Genomic DNA, 19740 nt, shown 5'->3' with positions numbered 1-19740 from the left:
TCACACAGCTGTGGCTTCTCTAAGCTATCCTTACGGTGAGGGGGCTGGGGAGCTTCTCTGAGCAGCCCCTCCACCATCAGCCTGTGGACCACTGAGTCTTCGGAAATGTTCAGTCTTGGGGTTTGCTCCTCATTCTCAGTCTTGTTTTTACCACCTCACATGATAAAAAGAAAACAGAGGAAGCACTTAAGCTATAAATGTAGAGTTTACTTTTAAAAAAAAATGGATTTATGACAGATTTATACTATTTAAGTCTAGTATAGTCCAGACTATTTTTTTTAACTGAATCTTCTCTATTAGAAGAACTAGGTTTTTTACAACTACGTAGTTTTTCAAATTTTATTTACTTATTTATATCACATAATCTCTACACCCAATGTGGGGCTTGAACTCATGACTCTGAGACCAAGAGTTGTATACTCTACAGAGTTTAAAAGATATGGTTTGAGATTCTCAAGGACAGTAGCCCTCAAAGCGTGGTCCTGGGACTACCACCGCAGGGAAACTTGTTAGTAATGCAAATTCCCAGGCCCCACCCCAGTCCTGCTGAATTAGAACCTCCGGAGGTGGTATCCAATAAGTCCACGTTCTAACAAGCCCCTCACAAGATTCGGATGCTCACCAGAATTCGAAACCACTGATCTAGAAGCTAAAAAGGCAGGTGGAGGCTGTTCTTGTAATTGTTTTAAGCTGCACTGCCCATAAGGCAACCCTAGACACCTGTGGTTATTTAAATTTTTTTCTTATTTTTCTTTTATTTTTGGCTGTTTAAAGATTTTATTTATTTGAGAGAGAGAAAGAGAGAGAGCATACTCAAGAGCACAAGCAGAGGGAGGGGCAGAGGGAAAGGGAGAAGCAGACTCCTTGCTAATAAGTAGGGAGCCCCACATGGGGCTTGATTCTAGGACGCTGAGATCATGACCTGAGCCGAAGGCAGACACTGACTAAGATGTGGCTAATTAATTAAAATGGGACAAAATTTAAAATTCAGTTCCTTGTTTGTATAGCCACAGTTCAAGCACTGATGAGGACAATGGCTAATATATTGGGCAGCACAGATATAGAACATTTCTATCACTAGACAGTGCTGGCTTAAAAAGTCATTGGCACACTAAACAGACCATGCGCAGCTGTGGCAAAGGAAAACACTGTCCAATGCAGGCGGTCGACAGGAAAAGGTTTCTCATCAAGATGGGAAATGGGCACCTGGATGGTTCAATTAGTTAAGCGTCTGCCTTAAACTCAGGTCATGATCCCAGAGTCCTGGGATTGAGTCGTGCATTGGGCTCCCTACTCAGCAGGGAGTCTGCTTCTCCCTCTCCCTCTGCTCATGCTCCCTCACTCTTGCTCTCTCTCTCTCTCAATTAAAATCTTAAAAAAAAAAAATGATGATAGGAAATGCTGAGTCAACCCAAAGGGACAGATGATGACAGAAGTGGTGCCAAATTAGGAAGGAGCATTTGGTTTACAAGACTCTGAACAACATAAGGAATGGAAAGAGCATGAGAACAGAGCCAACTGAATGAGAAGGCTAAGCACCCAATCTCTGGATGGTTCTCATTCACCTCAATTCTGAACCTTCCAAAACAGGAAAGCATTTGTTCCCAATAAATAAACAGGCTTTCTTTCAAAAGCTAATAATGTTTAGGAGTTCATGGAAGTTCTCTTCCCATGTAATTTCATACACACATACATAAAATGTTCTTACAGAAACAAGTTCTGGGGCTCCTGCATGGCTCAGTTGGTCAAGCATCAACTCTTGGTTTCAGCTCAGGTCATAATCTAGGGGTCATGGGATAAGGCTCCCATTCTTAGTGCAGTCTGTTTAAGACTCTCTCTCCCAGGACACCTGGGTGGCTCAGTGGTTGAGCATCTGCCTTTGGCTCAGGATGTGATCCTAGAGTTCCAGGATCAAGTCTTACATCGAGCTCCCTTCGAGGAGCCTGCTTCTCCCTCTGCCTGTGTCTCTGACTTCTCTCTGTATCTCTCATGAATAAATAAAATATTAAAAAAAGACTGTCTCCCTATCCCTTTACACCTCCCCATTTCTCTCTTGCTCTCAAATAAACAAATAAGTCTTAAAAAAAGAAACAAGTTCTTACTATATTGTATTTATATTCCTAAATTGACCCCCAAAAGCCTTTTTTCACTAAGTGTCTCTGAAATCCTTTAGCTTTACAAAGAAAAATAACAGAAAAAAAATTTTCTGGGTGGATCTTTTCCAGTATGGGGCTGAAGCTCTAGTGAGGGGCTTTCTCCTGAATGAGAGTAACCATCTTCACCCTCACAAGAACTGGTAAGACAGAAGCAAAACTCTTCATGTTGAATCATTAAAAGACAGGAGGAGGCCAAGCCAAAGAGGAAGGTGATAGGTTCTCCTGCTTACCTGGGTGGACACCTCCCAAGGCCTCTCCCTCAATGGGTATCCAGGGATCCAGGCCCCATGGTGCTTCCCCGCGCTCCAGCTGGAATATCAGATCTGGTTTGGGGAATGGAAATGCTGCTGAAGAAGAAAGAAAAGGAACAAGAAGCTGAACAGGGTCCCTGCTGACACCTGTCCATCCACCATCTGCTTTGCCAGGTGACTAAGCATCCTGAGACATGAAGTGAGCTCAGTGTGGAGAGAATCTGGGGATCTAAGGAAGGCACAAATTGTTTTGCTGGAGAGGAAGCGTACTCTAGCTCTATAAGAGAAGACAGAAAGCTCCTGCTGTAGTTAGAGGTGTGCCCAGGGGTCCTAGGAGCCTCTCACACAGGGGAAATGGGGCCCAGGACTTCAGGGTACTACAAGAGTGGAGGGGCAAACATGGGGCCACCAGGAACCCACTCAGCTGTCTGTGCCGAGCAAAAACCCCTCTCAGGAGAGTCCCCACCAGGAAGAAGTGAAGAGGCAAGTCCTTCTGAAAACCAAAGTGAGCCTAGATCTTTCTCCATTAGCTGCACCAGAAATGGGGGATTAGGGAGCTCGCCTCATGGCACATCAGTCCTAGGGTAGGGGTACAGGAGATCCCAGATCCACCAAGGAGGAAGCCAGCAGCCCCTGGGCAGAGCTAGTTCAGGGACAAGGAAGGACTTACCCAAGGAAGTTATGTTTGCATAATTCTCCAGCATCACCTCCCGGTACAAGGCCCTCTGCATGGGGTCCAGGCTGGTCCACTGACTCTGGGGGAAGTACACGGCCACATCCTCAAAGGTCACTGGCCCCTGGAACAACAGGCTCCTGCTCAAGCCCCATGTAAGCACTGAGGAGGGACCTGAACTCCAGGGAAGAGCTGACTCTACTGGAGTCCATGGCTCGGAGCCCCATGGGAGGCTTATACTGGAGAGCCACAAACGTACCCTAGGTGAGGACAGCCCTCAGCACATTTTCCATGTGCATACCTCTGGAGCCCACCTGCCTGATGGTCACATCACCCCCATGTCTGGTTCCGTGAGCTGGGTTGATCTTTCTAGAATGTTCTCTAAAATGACCATAGCAGGTATCTGTCTTTTACCCTGACTCCATCTACTGGGTTTCTCTCTGGTCTTTTTCTTCCATGTCTTTTTATAGACAGAGGAACAATTCCATGGGCACAGAGTTCCCTTCACCCTGGATGGTTCTCCCTCTTTCTGCCATCTTGCCTTATCAGATTTAATCAGAGGATGTGGTCTGATTAAGGTCTTATCAGAGAGTTGGTTGTCCCTTGAAGGCAATGTGCAGTGACACCTCCTCCCCTAACACCTGACTCCAGGAACAGGATGGCAGTCTCCATCCTTGAGCATGGACTTGCTCCCGGATCATCTAAGCTCCATCCAACCTGCCCTCTGCGCCAAGTGTGTCTCACTGCCTCCCGATGGGGCCATTTCCACATTCTCAGGAGAGAAGGAAACCATCCCTTGTCCTATGCCAACTACTTTTACATCAATTCACTCAATCATCAGAACACACATGTGAAGTAAGAATTATTATTCTCTATTATAGATGATGGGAATTAGTGATGTTAAGCACCTTGAAATAGACAAGAAGGAGTCTTCTTTATCTGAGTATTTATTTTAAGGTTGTATAAGGAAGCAAACATTTCAAAATGAACTGACCACTTATATAAATGAGGGGCACTATGCCGTCTCTCCTTGTCTTACACTATACTCTACACCTCAGTCTGTTAACAAACTGCCTAGTGTCTTGCTGGATGGAAGAAACAGAACTACAGAAGAACTGCAGGATTGCAGCCATCATGATAAAGAACTGGTACAGACAAGAATCATCAATGGATGCTAAATCTAGGAGATTTTGGTGAGGAGCAGGATACTTGCATGATCTTAAATGTCTCCCCATAGATTTCTGAATAGTTGCAAAGGAAAGATAATAACCAGACACTGAAGAAATCAGGTATCACCTTGACCAGGAAGTTTAAATGTGCCTAGTATGAGGAACTGAATTTCTTACTTTAATTAATTTTAATTCTAAACAGGCACATATAGCTACTGGCTTCCTTACTAGACAGTGCATAATAAATAGTTCACTGACCCCAAATGTTAACCAAACTTCTCTTTACTTCCTTCAGAGCCAACAGCTGGGAACATGGACTTGACCTGCCTTCCTCATATCATGGCTTTCTACCCCTCCACACCTCTGAGACACCCCTCTAATCGGTGCATTCCTTGTTCCTTGTTTCCTACAACATTCAGCTTCTCAACAACTTGTTTCATCTCTGATCACTCCACTTTTGTCCTTTGCTAGCACTTAGTCCCTCTCCATGATGTGAAACAGGGCTGTCGATTCCCCTATAGGGGATGTGGGTTTGGAGGCAGCATAGCACAGAGAAAAATAGCACAGGCTTTAGGGCTGTGCTTCTCAACGGGAAAATGCTCACAAGGAGACATATGGCACTCACTGTCTGGGACTGGGTTTTTTTTTTTTGTTTTTTTTTTTAGATTTATTTATAATAATTATTTGAGAGAGAGTGTACACAAGTGGGAGGGAGGGGCAGAGGGAGAGGGCGACTCTTTACTGAGTACAGGGCCCAATGTGGGGCTCGATCCCAGGACCCCAAGATCATGACCTGCGCTGAAGGCAGAGGATGTGACTAAGCCTAACTGATTAAGCCACTCAGGCGCGCCTGGAGACGTTTTTAGTTGTCACAACCATCAGATGGTGGGAGTGCTACTGGCATTTAGTAGGTAGAGGCCAGGGATGCTGCTAATCATCCTACAACAACACACAGGAGACCCTCCCCCCCCAACAAAAAAATTATCTGGCCCAAAATGTCAATAACACTGAGGTTAACAAGCTCAGCTCTAGACTCAGAATCCCTAGGTTCAAATCCCATCTCTGATAACCACCATCTGTATGACCTTGGATGAGATATTCAAACTTTTTTGCCTCGGTTTCCCCACTTGGAAAACTGGGATAATAGGAGTGCCTATCTTACAAGGCTCTTATAAGGGTGGAATGAGTTGATACATGTAATGAACTAAAATATTGCCTGGCACATGGTGTTATATAAATCCCTGCACTTACAAGTACAAATGAGATTAGGGGAACATTTCTTATAGAGATTATAGATAATACAGTTGTCTAGGGGGGTTTGTATGCCTCAGTCAGGTAAGCGGCCAACTCTAGATTTTAGCCTAGGTCATGATCCCAGGGTGTGGGGATTGAGCCCCACGTCAGGCTCTATGCTCAGTGGGGAGTCTACTTAAGGATTCTCTCTCTCCCCCTCTCCCTCTGTTCGCCTCCTACCCCCCTTCACGCTCTCTCTCTCTCTCTCCCTCATTCTCACTCAAATAAATACATCTTAAAAAAAAAAAAAAAGCACGACCATTGTCTAAACATATATGTGTATTTTTTTCCCTCCCTTTCTTTTTTAATAATCAAATTGTAATTTTACTTGGGGCTGCTCCCAGCTCTGGCAACTAAGTGAAGCCAATGAAACACAAGTACAAAAATTGTTGGGGACTCTCCGGGAAGGTTCCTGAAAGCGTGCAAACAGATGAGAGGTTAGGCTTTTTTGTCATCTCCATCTGGAATGCACACATGATAGCTGGAGATAAAGCAGCCACCTTGGACCATGAAATGGCCCTGAACATGAGAGTCGGTAAGATGGTGAAGCAGAAAAAGTGAAAGAGCCTGGTGTGTGATAACACTGGAACTGCTACAACATCCCTGGATTGCCTCTCCCCGACTTCTCTTGCATGGGAAAGAAGCCTCTATCTCCTTTAAGCCACTGTCACTTCAGGTCTCCTTATTGGAACCCAATCCTGAGTGACTACCATACCCCACATAAAGCACTAGGAGAGAAGAGATTGCCCCTACAGGTGTTTAAACATTTCCTGACTTGGAACTAATTTTGGCTTAAGTGCTGGAAGAGGGGTGGATGGTCCAGTGTCTACATACACATCATCCTTGAGTCTTGAACAGGGTTCCTAATTACAGGACACATCCATTACATGAGACACCAGGCTTCTCATTACAAGATCTAGAATGCTGGAGAAAAATTCAATGCAAGCATCCTCTAGTGCCAGGAAATTTTTGGAAGGACCACTGCTTCCAGTGCTGTATGAATTTGTGCCAACAAAGGGTTCAGGCTCTCACAGAGGTTAAGCTATCATCTTTGCAATGGGCTGGTGGCACTGGCATCAGCTCCAAACTCCGCGTTCCTCCAAGAATCTACCTCCCTCATCAATCCACACCCTCCAAAGGCTCCCCAGTGCTGGCTTCATTGTACACTGACTTTGTGATCTACAGGGCAAGCTCCTCCTGTGGGAATGCCTTTTTAAACGCAGCATGTGGCCTTCCTCTGTATGGTGTGATGCAGACTAGCACTCCCCAAATTTTAACTTGCCCATTCACTCCCCAGATATCATACAAACATAGATTCTGATTCTGGAGATCTGTGTCGGGGCCTAAGATTCTGCCTTTTTAGCAAGCCCCTGGGTGATGCCGAAGCTGCTCATCTGTGAGCCATACTTTTATGGTCCCTAGTCTGCATGGATGTAGATCCTCACTTTCTTGGAGAGTTTCTTAGCTGGAGCTTCCCTCGTTTCCAAGCAACCCGATCCTCCCATTTACCTACTCGCCCTCATCACTTCCCCTAACATACAGGAGTATGCCATACTCAACTGATGGATGCAAAGCTAGGCACAAGACTGGCCAGGTCAGGCTACTACTCCTGTAGTGATGGATCAGATCTGTTCTGAATGTGGAAAGCTGGAAGAAAGCTCAGCTCACCTGGGGCCACACTGTCTGGAGCATGGCTGATGACCCCTGGCTTCATGCACTGCCCTCTCTGTTTGGAAAAGCAAGAACCTGCGGGGCTAAGAGAGAGAATGACAATGAGGCTGACCTTGCCTTGTTCCCCACCTCTTCCCCCTCCGTCTCCCTGCCTCTCTCATCGGAAACGATATTCTTGGGGCACTGTGGATGCTCTCGGTGCACCTTCTCCGGTGGTTCATGGGGTGCTGCATCTGCTTCCTGCATCTATAAATTCTACAAATCTGGGGCAGCCCGGGTGGCGCAGCGGTTCAGCGCCGCCTGCGGCCCAGGGCGTGATCCTGGAGACCCGGGATCGAGTCCCGCGTCGGGCTCCCTGCATGGGGCCTGCTTCTCCCTCTGCCTGGGTCTCTGCCTCTCTCTCTCACGAATAAATAAATAGAACCTTTAAAAAATAAATAGATTCTACAAATCTGCCTGGTGAGGCTTAAAATTCCTCGAAAGAACGTCTGCGGAGCAAGAGTCAAGAAAATCCCTGGGCCACTACGAATGAATTAGTAAGTAGTAGTTTGTCCCGAACGGTTCTAGCAAAGGTGCAAAAACCCAAAGCGAGAATTTAGAGCAAAGCAGGATAACGGAGCCCCGGGACCGGCGGTGGGTGATCTGGCCCCAGGGCTCGGTGCAGCCCGCAGACGCGACGGGCACCGGAACGCTCCGCCCCCCCGCGCCGCCGGCCCCCACCCCGAGTACCGCGAGCCGGGGTCAGGCCAGCGCCGCGGGGCAGGAGGCCGAGGGCACGTCCGCGGCTCCCGCCCGAGCTCCGGGACCCCGCGGGCCGGGCCGCCGCAAGGAGGCGGGGGCGGGGGCGGGGCGGGCGCAGCCGAGGCGGAAGCGCTCCCCGGCCGCGCCGCTCTAGGAAGCCGGGAGGCCGCCTTCTCCATGGTGCCGAGCCAGGCGCGCCACCTGCTCCCGCCCTGCGCGGGGCGCCTGCCCCGGGACCCCGAGCCCGCCGCGCGCTGTGCGGCTCCAGGGGCGCCGGCAGGACCGTCACCGCCTCGCCATCCCCGGCCCCAGGCTCTGTCCAGCGGCACCTGAGGTCGCCAAGTGCCAGGTCTGGCTGTCCGGTTCGGCCCCCGGCTCCACCAGCTGGTCACGGTAGGCTCCGTGCGGTGACTGAAACTCTGTGCTTCCCTTTCTTAATTGGGAACGGCGGCAGTTTCGAACTCAAACTCAGCGCGGTCACGGGGTGACTCTGGATCTGCATCATAAAGAAGTGCGGACGCGTCGTTATTCCTGTGTGGTGGCCAGCTTCCCGTAACACGCTCCCCTATCTCTTTCTCCGGGCCCGGTACAATAACAGGGTAGCAGAGCTTCCTCCTGGCCAGACATTGTGCAGACACCTTTGAGCTGAAGTCCTGGGTATTAACTTGCCTGCTGTCTCTTTCTACTAGGCTAATCCACGAGAACCTAAAACTGTTCCAGGCTGATCTCATCCTCCTTTCCTCGCCCTCCTGTTCCACTTTCCAGGGTTGCCTTGCCCCTGTCCCCCCACAAACTGTAACCCAACCAGGTGAGTTGTTTCTTGGTGCGTTACAGGTAGAGACCACACCAGGTGGAGTTGTCAGACAAAGGAACCTTTTTTTGCACTGAAGGAATCACTCCCAAGGCTGTGACTCGCACAGCAGAGGTGAGCGGGTTCTTTTTATTTTAGATTAGAATGAATATTCAGAAAGGAGAGTTTTGTCATCACATGTAAAGGTGGGCATAAGGTTGCACAGGTGTACTTAGAAAACATGCCTATACATGCATCCTGTGTTATGTTAATAAAGCTTGTGCTTCTCTGGAGTGAGATTTTAATGAGGCAAAACACGCCATGATCTAGATAGATCACAGTGTGAGCCAGTGGTCCGAGCTGGAACTGGTTTAGGCCAGCTGGAGCTCTTCCTCTTGTTTGCCTCTAAAAGATAAAGTTAACATTCCTGCGAAGGAAGGGGCTCAGTGGAGGTCTTGCTGGTAACATTTTACCTCATTAACCCTGTGGAGCATGGTTTTAGCACCCCTCTCCATCCACCAACCAAATCATTCATGTGGGAGTCATAACTGATCCCTTGTTCTGCATCTCCTCTTACCTGGATTGTTGTAGCCGCCTCCTAACTGTCCTGTTAGGAACAGCTTCTACCTGAATTGCTGTTCTTGCCCCACCCCCAGTCTGGCCCCATTGCTCCCTTCTTTCCTCAGGACAGCCAGGATGATCTAAAATATGAATCTGGTCATGACACGGTTCTGCTTTTTTGTTGTTGGTGGTTTGCTTTTTAAAACCCTTCAAAAGTACCTGATTTTTCAGATACTGTCCCAAAACCTTCAGATTCTAGAATGGCTGTCACTTGCAACAATACATTCTGTAGAAAACCCAAAAGACACCACAAAAAATTGCTAGAACTAATTAATTAAACAAAATTACAGGATATAAAATCAACATACAAAAATCTGTTGCATTTCTATACACCAATCACGAAGCAGCAGAAAAAGAAATCAAGGAATCAATCCCATTTACAATTGCACCAAAAATAATAAGATACCTAGGAATAAACTTAATGAAAGAAATAAAAGATCTGTACTCTGAAAACTATGGAACACTTATGAAAGAAAGTAAAGAGGACAACAAAGAAATGGAAAAACATTCCATGCTCATGGATTGGAAGAACATTGTTAAAATTTCTATACTACTCAAAGCAATCTATACATTTAATGCAATCCTTATCAAAATACTACCAGCGTTTTTCACAGAGCTAGAACAACCTTTTTTTTTTTTAAAGATTTACTTATTTATTCATGAGAGACACAGAGAGGTAGCCTCTACACAGGGAACCCGATGTGGGACTCGATCCCGGAACCCCAGGATCACCCCCTGGGCCAAAGGCAGGTGCTAAACCACTGAGCCACCTAGAACAAACAATCCTAAAGTGTATATGGAACCACAAAAGACCCTGGATAGCCAAAGCAATCCTGAAAAAGCAAAGCAAAGCAAAGCAGGAGACATGATTCCAGACTTCAAAGTAATTACAAAGCTGTAGTGACCAAGACAGTATGGTACTGACACAAAAACACACAGATCAATGGAACAAACAGAATAGAAAACCCAACTCTATGGTCAGCTAATCTTCGACAAAGCAGGAAAGAATATCCAATGGAAAAAAAAGACAGTCTCTTCAACAAACGATCTTGGGAAAACTGGGCAGCAACATGCAGAAGAATGAAACTGGACCACTTTCTTATACCATACCCAAAAATAAATTCAAAATAGATGAAAGACCTACATGTGAGACAGGGAACCATCAAAATCCTAAAGGAGAACAGAGGCAGCAACCTCTTTGACATCGTCCATAGCAACTTCTTACTAGAACTTCACCAGAGGCAAGGGAAACCAAAACAATAGAACTATTGGGACTTCGTTAAGATAAAAAGCCTCTGCACAGTGAAGGAAACAAACTAAAGGCAACCTACAAAAAGGGAGAAGATATTTGCAAATGACATATCTAATAAAGGGCTAGAATCCAAAATCTATATAAAGAACTTCTCAAACTCAACACCAAAAAAAACAAATAATCCAGTTAAGAAATGGGCAGGAGACATGAATAGACACTTTTCCAAAGAAGACATCCAGATGGCTAACAGACACATGAAAAGATGCTCAACATCACTCATCATCAGGGAAATACAAATCAAAATGACAATGAAGGACGCCTGGGTGGCTCAGTGGTTGAGCATCTGCCTTCGGCTCAGTGTGTGATCTGGAGTCCTGGAATCAAGTCCCACATCAGGCTTCCTGCAAAGAGCCTGCTTCTCCCTCTCTCTGCCTCTCTCTGTGTGTATCTCATGAATAAATAAAAATCTTAAAACTACAATGAGATGCCACCTCACTCCTGTCAGAATGACTAAAATTAACAACTCAGGAAACAACAGATGTTGGCAAGGATGTGGAGAAAGGGGAACTCTCTTGTACTGTTGGTGGGAATGCAAGCTGGTGCAGCCACTCTGGAAAATAGTATGGCGGTTTCTCAAAAAGTTAAAAATAGAACTACCCTCTAACCCAGCAATTGCACTACTGTTTACCCAAAGAATACAAAAATATATATTTGAAGGAGCACATGCACCCTATGTTTATAGCAGCATTAGCAACAATAGCCAAACTATGGAAAGAGCCCAAATGTCTATTGACTGATGAATGGATAAAGAAGACATGGCATATGTGTACAATGGAATATTACACAGCCATCAAAAAGAATGAACTCTTGCCATTTGCAATGATGTGCATGGAGCTAGAGTATATTATGCTAAGTGAAATAAGTCAGAGAAAGGCAAATACCATATAATTTCACATGTGTAGAATTTAAGAAACAGAACAGTTAAACATATGGGGAGGAGAGACAAAAAGAGAGGGAAGCAAGCCATGAGAGACTCTTAACAATGAAGAATAAACTGAGGGTTACAGAGGGAAGTGAGTGGAGAATGAGCTAGGTGGGTGATGGGTATTAAGGAGGGCACTTGTTGTGATGAGCACTGGGTGTTGTATATAAGTGATAAATCACTGAATTCTACTCCTGAAACCGATATTGCACTGTACGTTAACTACCTTGAGTTTTTAAAAAATTTGGAAAAAAAAGTAGAATAGCTGTCACTTGAACAAGTCTTTTCTGATGTCCTAGGTGATGGCCTTCCAGGGTCCCCATGCTTATCCTGGTAACAGTACTTACTACATGCTGACATCAGCTTTTTCAGTGTCATTCTTCCAAGTAGACTGTGAGCTCTTTTAGTAGGCACTCCCAAAATATTTACTAAATGAGTAAACTTGTTTCACCTTTTAGCTTCTTCTGAAAATAGGAATATTGTGAAAAGGAAATGAGACTTGTGTAAAGTGGCTGGAATAAAGACGTCAACAAATTCTTATTCCTGAACCCGCTTTTACTAAAAGCACTTAGTCCACAGTAAGATCAAATAAGGGCACTGGAGGCTGTTCTACAAAGTTCTAAAGGAAAGTCATTTTGAATTTAAAACTCTAAAGAGCTAGGCTATTACACAGACATAAGATGTAATGTTGTGATAATAAGAAATATTTATTTGGTCTTCTTCTCCAGTTCCTGGCATAGAATTCCTAAGAGCTTAATTTCTTGAGTGATAGGGATGATAGGAGCATCTTTTGTTATGACTTTCCTCTTTCTCCCCAGGTCCCAACACAGGAAGCTTCTAAACTTTGAACGTCTGAGGATAATAAGAGTGTCCTTTTGTATGAGAATGGAGACAGGTGGCTGGGGGTCCTAGGGAGCTTCGGGATGGGGACTGGTCACCAGAAGAACCAACCATGTGACTAGAACTTTCACCCCCACCCCCTGGAGCAGAGAGGGACTGGAGACTGAGTTAATCACCAGTGGTCAATGATTTAACCAATTATGCCTACATAATGAACCTCCATTAAAAAACACTAAAGGGTTGGGGGGTTCAGAGAGCTTCCAGGCTGGTGAACACATCAAGGTGCTGGGAGGGTGGCAAGCAGGAAAGGGGATGTGCACTGCTTTGCCCCTTCCCTCACACTTTACCCTATGCACTTCTTCCATTTTGATGCTCCGGAGTTGTATCCCTTATAATAAGCTGTTAATAGTATTTTCCTGAGTTCTGCAATCCATTCCAGTAAGTTATCCAACCTGAGGGAGGGAGTCATGGGAACTCCAATGTATAGCTGGGTAGTCAGAAGTGCAGGGGGCCTGGACTTGGGATTGACATCTCAAGTGTGGCAGACTCCTTAAGCTGTGGGGTCCAACATTAACTCTGGGTAGTGCATGAATTAAATTGATTTTGCCTCAGTCAGTTAAGCCTCCAATTCTTGGTCTCAGCCCAGGTCTTGATCTCAGGGTTGTGAGTTCAAGCCCCATGCCTACTTAAAAAAAAAAGAAAAAAGAAAAAAAAAAAAAAAGAAATTTGTAGGACATCCAGTTGGTGTCCAGAGAATTAGAAAATTGGTTGACATGGGAAAAAAAACCCTACACATTATCAGAAATGCTGTAATAAAAACCAGGTCATCTATATAAGGGCAAAATAAGAATGCTTTCAGAGAAGCAAGTATTCAGAAAGTTCATTACTCGTGAATGCTAACTGAAAGAAATACTAGAGGATGCAGTCTACGAAAATTTAAAAAAAAAATTGTGAATCCAAGAGGAAGCTGTGGGACAGAAGCAGCAGTGGTAAACCAAGCAATTTTGTAAAGGATATTAAACTAAATACCTGTTACCTCTTTATGTATGTATATAGGCTTCACACTCAGCATGGAGCCCAGTGTGGGACTTGAACTTATGACCCTGAGATCTGGAGCTGAGATCAAGAATCGACCACTTAGGGACAGCTGAGTGGCTTAGTCAGTTAAGCATCTGCCTTTGGCTCAGGTCATGATCTCAGGGTCCTGGGATCAAGCCCCATGTTGGGCTCCAGGCAGTGGAGAGCCTGCTTCTCCCTCTCCCTCTGCCTGCCGCTCCCTCTGTTTGTGCTCTCTCAAGCTGTCAAATTAATTAATTAAATATTTTTTAAAAAAGAACCAGCCAGTTAACCAAGTGAGCCACCCAGTTGCCCCATATTGCCTCTTTAAATACTGTTCAGTGAGGATGGGCAAAAGATACAGATATTGGTTTAATTCTGTGGATGCACAAAATAACAGAAATAGAAGGTATGACTTCAAAACCAATTCAAGAAACAAGGGGTGGAAGTGTAGGGAAGGAGGAGGAATATACCAGAGGCCAGCAAGTGGAAAACAGAGATGACGGAAGTCCAAATACAGGGTAATGAAATGCAGCATACATAAACGGCTTGCACTGATGTATGGAGAGACTCAGATTAGATTAAAAAAACAGTTGTAATCTATTTACACATGACACATCCGAAGCAAAATAGAAATAACACAGTGACATTGAAAATGAAAGGGTAGAACAAGATCTATCAAATGATGACAAAATGAAAACAATGAAAAAAATGAAACAAATGACAATATTAACGTCTGAAAAAAATGATTCAAGGAAGAAAGTATTAAAAGAGAGACACCTGTATTTGGAAAAAGCTAATCCACATGAAGATCTAATTACAACCCATCTTTATGTCTCTAACATCATTTCAATATATGTAAAGCAGAAACCTGATAGAAATCTAATTGACGAATCCATACTTATAAAGGGAGTTTTCACAACTCTCCCAAACTCAAATAGCCGAAAATATGTGATACAAAGAATTTAAATAATTTAAATAGCTATTTGAGTATTCATAGGAGTGATATAACTAATCAGGATTAACTATTACTAGAATTGATACAGACTTCTATTCCTTAGCACACCAGTTACAGGATTTGATTGATTTTTATTTTTCACTTTTTTATGTTTTAAAGATTTTGTTTATTTATTCATGAGAGACACAGAGAGAGGCAGAGACATAGAGGGAGAAGCAGACTCCTCGCAGGGAGCCTGATACAGGACTCAATCCCAGGACCCTGGGATCATGCCCTGAGCCAAAGGCAGATGCTCAACTGCTGAGCCACCCAGGCGTCCCTGATTGATTGATTTTTAGATTTTATTTATTTAACAGAGAGAGCCAGAGAGCACAAGCTAGGGGAATGGCAGAGGCAGAGGGAGAAGCAGACTCTCCACTGAGCAGGAAGTACAATGGAGGGCTCGATCCTGAGACTCTGGGATTACAACCTGAGCTGAAGGCAGACATTTAACGGACTGAGCTACCCAGGCCCAGGATTTGTCTTATACAGAAGTATAAAATGAAGCCCTTTCCAAGAATGATCTTGAGGGCCTTGTAACATTCAGGTATCTGAGGTAAGACTTTGTGGTACTTGTGATGGATGGTAATCCTCAAGACATCTGTTTGTTTTTTTACGTTAAATTCAATTTGCCAACACAGTATAACACCTAATGCTTATTACATCACATGCCCTCCTTAATGCCCGTCACCCAGTCACCTCACCCTCCCACCAACCTCCCCTTCTGCAACCCTTTGTTTGTTTCCCGGAGTTAGGAGTCTCTCATGGTTTGTAAGACATCTATTTGAAAGGAGTGGCAAGAACATACATTTGAAAGAAGTTGCAGTGTTTATCCATTAAAAACATCTAAGGATCTATTGTTTTTCTGAGACTAACTTTACCTACTGAGGTAGAGTGCTATTTTATTAGAAGCTATTTTCATGATCATCTGCATAGAAAATCCATTAGGGGCACCTGGTAACTAGGTCAGTAGAGCATGCAACTCTTGATCTCAGGGTCATGAATTTGAGTCCCACATTAGGCATGGAGATTACTTTTTAAAAAGTCAATAAACATCCAAGAAAACCAACCGAAAAAATCTATTAGAACTAGTAAGAAGGGTCAGCAATATGGACACATACAAAATTTCATAATCTTTTTTTAAAAAAAGATTTTATTTATTCATGAGAGACACAGTGAGAGAGAGAGAGAGAGAGAAAGAGAGAGAAACAGACACAGAGGGAGAAGCAGGCTCCATGCAGGGAGCCTGACCTGGGACTCCAACCCAGGTCTCCAGGATCACACCCTGGGCTGAAGGTGGCGCTAAACCGCTGAACCACCTGGGCTGCTCTCATAACCTTTTTATATCCATTAATGCCCAATTTAAAAAGGTTCTAGTTCAAAATTACTAGGAAAAACTGAAATATATGTAATTCTGAAAAGCATATAAGACCTGTGTAGTTGGAGATATATATACCATGTTCCTGGATAGAAGTTAGTATTGCAAAGATGTGGCATGTCCCAATAGATCTATAAATTCAGTGCAATCCTAAAATCACAATAGGACTTAAATAACTCAACAAGCAAATTCTAAAATTTATCTGAAAGTTAAGGGCATCTGGGTGGCTCGTGGGTTGAGCTTCCAACTCTTGGTCTCTGCTCAGGTCATGAGCTCAAGTGTCTGCAGCGACTCCATGCTCAGCAGAGAGTCTGCTTGAAAATTCTTTCCCTTTGCCCCTCACCCCACTTGAATGCAAGCTCTCCTACTCTCTTTAAAATGAATGGATACATCTTTTTTTAAAAAATAAAATTTATCTGAAAGTGAAAATGTATATGGTTACTAAAGGAAAAAGAATTTGAAATAACTCTAAAGAAGGACTTGCCTTAATGGCTAAACAGAATGTAAAGCTAGGGTAATTAGTAATATTGGTCCAGGAAAGCGCAAATTAAGGTAACATACTACTTTTCACATACTGGATTGGCAGAAATGTAAGATATCAGCAGTTCAAGATTGTCAGGCAGGAACGTCCTCATTCACTGCTGATTTAAGTCTAAATTGATAGAGCAAGTCTAAATTGGTAGAACCTACCATCTCCTAAATTGGTAGAACCTGCAAGGAGTGATTAAAAACATGCATTCAGGGGTGCCTGGATGGCTTAGTTGGTTGAGTATCTGCCTTCAGCTCAGGTCATGATCTCTAGGTCCTGGGATTGAGGCCCATATTTCATTCTCTCTGCTTGGTGGAGTCTGCTTCTCCTTCTCCCACTCCCCCTGCTCTCTCTGTCAAATAAATAAATGAAATCTTTTAAAAAACAAAACAAAACAAAACAAATCATGCATGCATTCTTAAACCCAGCAAGTGCACGGACTGGTAATGCGCCTCAAATAAAAAATGACATGTACCGAAGGAGAAACATGCAAGGATATTCACAAGTGTACTGTTTATGACAAGAAAATTGGCACCATTCTTAGTCTATCAATAGAGATCAAATAAACCTCCACAATGAACTTCAATAGGTAGCACCAACATTCACACTAGGAATTATTATGTAGAAGATAATTAGGTAGATCAATAGGGGCTGACTAGATAAGATCTCCAGATGTATTAAAAAGAAAAAGTTGCAGAATATACACAGTGTAAGATTTGTTTAAAACAAGCAAACTCTATCATGTCTATTTTAAATGCATGGAAAATGTCTGCAAGGACATACACAATGGTTTCCTTTGCAAGATAATGCAATTGTAGTAGAGATAATCAAGGGGCCCTTTAATCTCAATTCTAATATTTTTATTACAATGTAGATATATCCATAATTTACTCTGAATAAAAATAAATTCAGCTAGCTGAAGGACCTAGAGGTAACCTTAATAACTTTGGTACTAAAAGATAACCAACAGATGAGGGGTAAAGGGGTAAACATGTGAAGTTGAGAAAATGGAATTCAAGACAAATTCTTGTGGGGTGTCACATTTGGGAGATACTGATTACCTGGAAAATGGAGGCTGCCAAAGGGGCAGAGGCTCTCTGAAAAGCAAACTATCCAACAGCCCAATTTTGCCTAGAGGACCAGTTTACCTCAACATTAATTAAACCCAAAATAGAGAACCTAATGTGTGAAAAGAACTCTTAGGTTTGTGGGGGGAATATGGACCTTGTCCACACTATCTCATTTGATCCTTGCCACAATATTGTGTAAGGCAGGTTATCAGGGTCCCTATTCTTCAGATAAGACTTACATGAAGTACAAGAATGAGCTGGGGCTGCATGACAGGATTGAAGTCTGAAGTTTCGGAGTCTGAAACCTGTATTCTCTCATAATGCTGTCTCTCATAATGCTGTCCCCATAATGCTTACCTAATAAGGTAAGTGGATAAGTACGCAATCCTCTATAAACAGAGCAGATTATACACCTCTGTATTTTAATATTTCCAGATATCCTCTTCCAAACCCCCAATCCAATCCAGACAATGCTGCCAGATGGATTTTTCTGAGGATTACAACCTAAATAAAAAATCTTCATTATCTGGGTCCACCACCTATTGTACTTACCACTCTTTTTTAAGATTTTATTTATTTGAGAGTGAGTCCAAGTAGCAGTGGCAGAGGGAGAGGGAGGCAACCTCAACAGAGAGCCCAACGCCGGGCTTCATCTCAGGACTCCAGGAGCACGACCTGAGCCAGAAGCAGAGTTAACCAGCTGAGCTACCCATACATTCTTCCCACTCCTTTACAAGTGCCTTATACCTCACTTTCCAGCAGGTCCCCTAGACTGGAATTTTCCAATTTCTGCTGTACCGTATTGTGCTACCGTGTAGGTGCAGTGTAAATGCTTCCACCCTGAAGCTTTCTCATCCTGAGTATAGACAGCACACAGATTGGAGGTAAAAGGACTTTCAAATCAATGACAATCTGACAGAAGCACTTTCCTCTCTATTCCATGAGCAATTTCAAATCTATATCCCTCTTCCTTTCTCGTGTTCTAACTCAAGAAATTCAGATACCACACTCCATTTTCTGACAGTGAAACTAAACACATCTAGCTTCTAAACCCACTTCTTTCCTCTTCAAAGGTTCTATCAATCCCTCCTCTAGGCCCCATTCTTTCTCAAAAACCTCTTTTCCTCTGATTAGCTGCTTTTCTAGAAGCATCCACACGTCCATCATTCCAATTTCATGAAATTGCAACCTCCAAACTCCCTCACTGCCTTTTTCCCCTCACTTTGACAAGCTCAACCAACATTCTGTGGCTTCCGTGGCCCCATTGGTTGCCCACCTCTAAACACTCCTTCCCAATCTTTCTGTTCATCTCTATCACTGGGCAATCTGGAGGGACTGCTCACATACCTGCAAACCTGTCTTTAAGAGCCATGTCACAACTATCACAGCTATTACTGTGAACCAGTCATGGGGCTGTCCATTCATAATTTAACTTCCCTACTCCATGAAGCACACCACCACACAGCCTATCAGGATTGAGGATAAGGAGCAAGCCTAAATCACACAGCATTTAGGTAGCAGAGGCAGGACCTAAATGCAGGTTGTCGGCATCCTTACCTACCAGGCTACAAGTCTGTGTGGTGGCTTCAAACTCATATCCCCAGAATAACCTTATTCCAATTCTTTTTCCTTCACAATGAGCCCGAAGTACAAACCAGAAACTTGGCATTATTTGGCTTTCTTTCCTTCTAACCCAATCTGCCAAGGCCTACTAAATGGTGGTACTACTGCCTCTTGGTTTAGAACCATCAAAGTGAAAATACTGCCAAACTTGTACCACCTTGATCTTCCTATTATTTTTCTCTTAAGATTCAATCCAATAGGACCTAAATCTGAGGGATTACTCTGGAAATCCTCAATGGCTTGTTGCCATTGAGTTTTGTCCCCATTAATCTCAGTGAGGCTCGGAAGCCAACTTCTGAGAATAAAAATAAATAAGAGAAACTTTATCATACCATAATGTATTGTGTACTTGTCTTGTTTTCTTATATATAGTACATTTTCTAAAGAAAAATTGCTAAACTCTTAAGCATCAAATGCTGCTGGGACTTTATTTATAGGAAATGTATTTGTACAAGGGGAAAAAGTTACGCGGTCTTTGAAATGATCTATTTCCCATGAACACACTAGCTATGACTTTGTGATGGTTTTATAAAATCTGGACAGACCGAGGCTAAAGAACCAATTCTCTAATGACAACATGAACAATCCCAACATTCTGCTTCAAAATCCTGACTCTAGCAACAGACTTTACGCCACAGATTAAGTGCA

General features: G+C 43.7%; 1 protein-coding gene and 1 long non-coding RNA gene across 7 annotated transcripts in view; one reads left to right on the top strand and one right to left on the bottom strand.

The window, feature by feature from the left end:
- The window catches only part of ZNF619 (zinc finger protein 619), a 17861-nt gene extending 9454 nt beyond the window's left edge, over positions 1 to 8407 (bottom strand). For 2 of the 6 annotated variants that reach the window (XM_049100138.1, XM_035704878.2), the window contains exons 1-5: positions 7943 to 8047; positions 7211 to 7296; positions 3078 to 3204; positions 2387 to 2503; positions 1 to 154 (exon numbers count right to left, since the gene is read on the bottom strand). The exon at positions 1 to 154 is cut by the window's left edge. In XM_049100138.1, coding sequence (XP_048956095.1) covers positions 1 to 154; positions 2387 to 2503; positions 3078 to 3204; positions 7211 to 7234 — 422 coding nt within the window. In that variant the 5' untranslated portion in view covers positions 7235 to 7296; positions 7943 to 8047. Of the gene's footprint in view, positions 155 to 2386; positions 2504 to 3077; positions 3205 to 7210; positions 7297 to 7942; positions 8048 to 8283 lie in introns of those variants that run through there. The other 4 variants (XM_035704881.2, XM_035704879.2, XM_035704882.2 and 1 more) reach the window with 4 other exon arrangements.
- Positions 8408 to 8462: 55 nt separating this feature from the next.
- Positions 8463 to 19650, top strand: LOC118352056 (uncharacterized). Its single transcript, XR_004808523.2, has 3 exons — positions 8463 to 8611; positions 8789 to 8879; positions 12418 to 19650. It is a non-coding gene; the product is annotated as an uncharacterized LOC118352056 (long non-coding RNA).
- The last annotated feature ends 90 nt before the right edge of the window (positions 19651 to 19740 follow it).

The sequence above is a fragment of the Canis lupus genome, chromosome 23 (assembly GCF_003254725.2).
Source record: "Canis lupus dingo isolate Sandy chromosome 23, ASM325472v2, whole genome shotgun sequence".
Taxonomy (NCBI): domain Eukaryota; kingdom Metazoa; phylum Chordata; class Mammalia; order Carnivora; family Canidae; genus Canis; species Canis lupus.
This window is presented reverse-complemented; position numbering and strand designations above follow the sequence as displayed.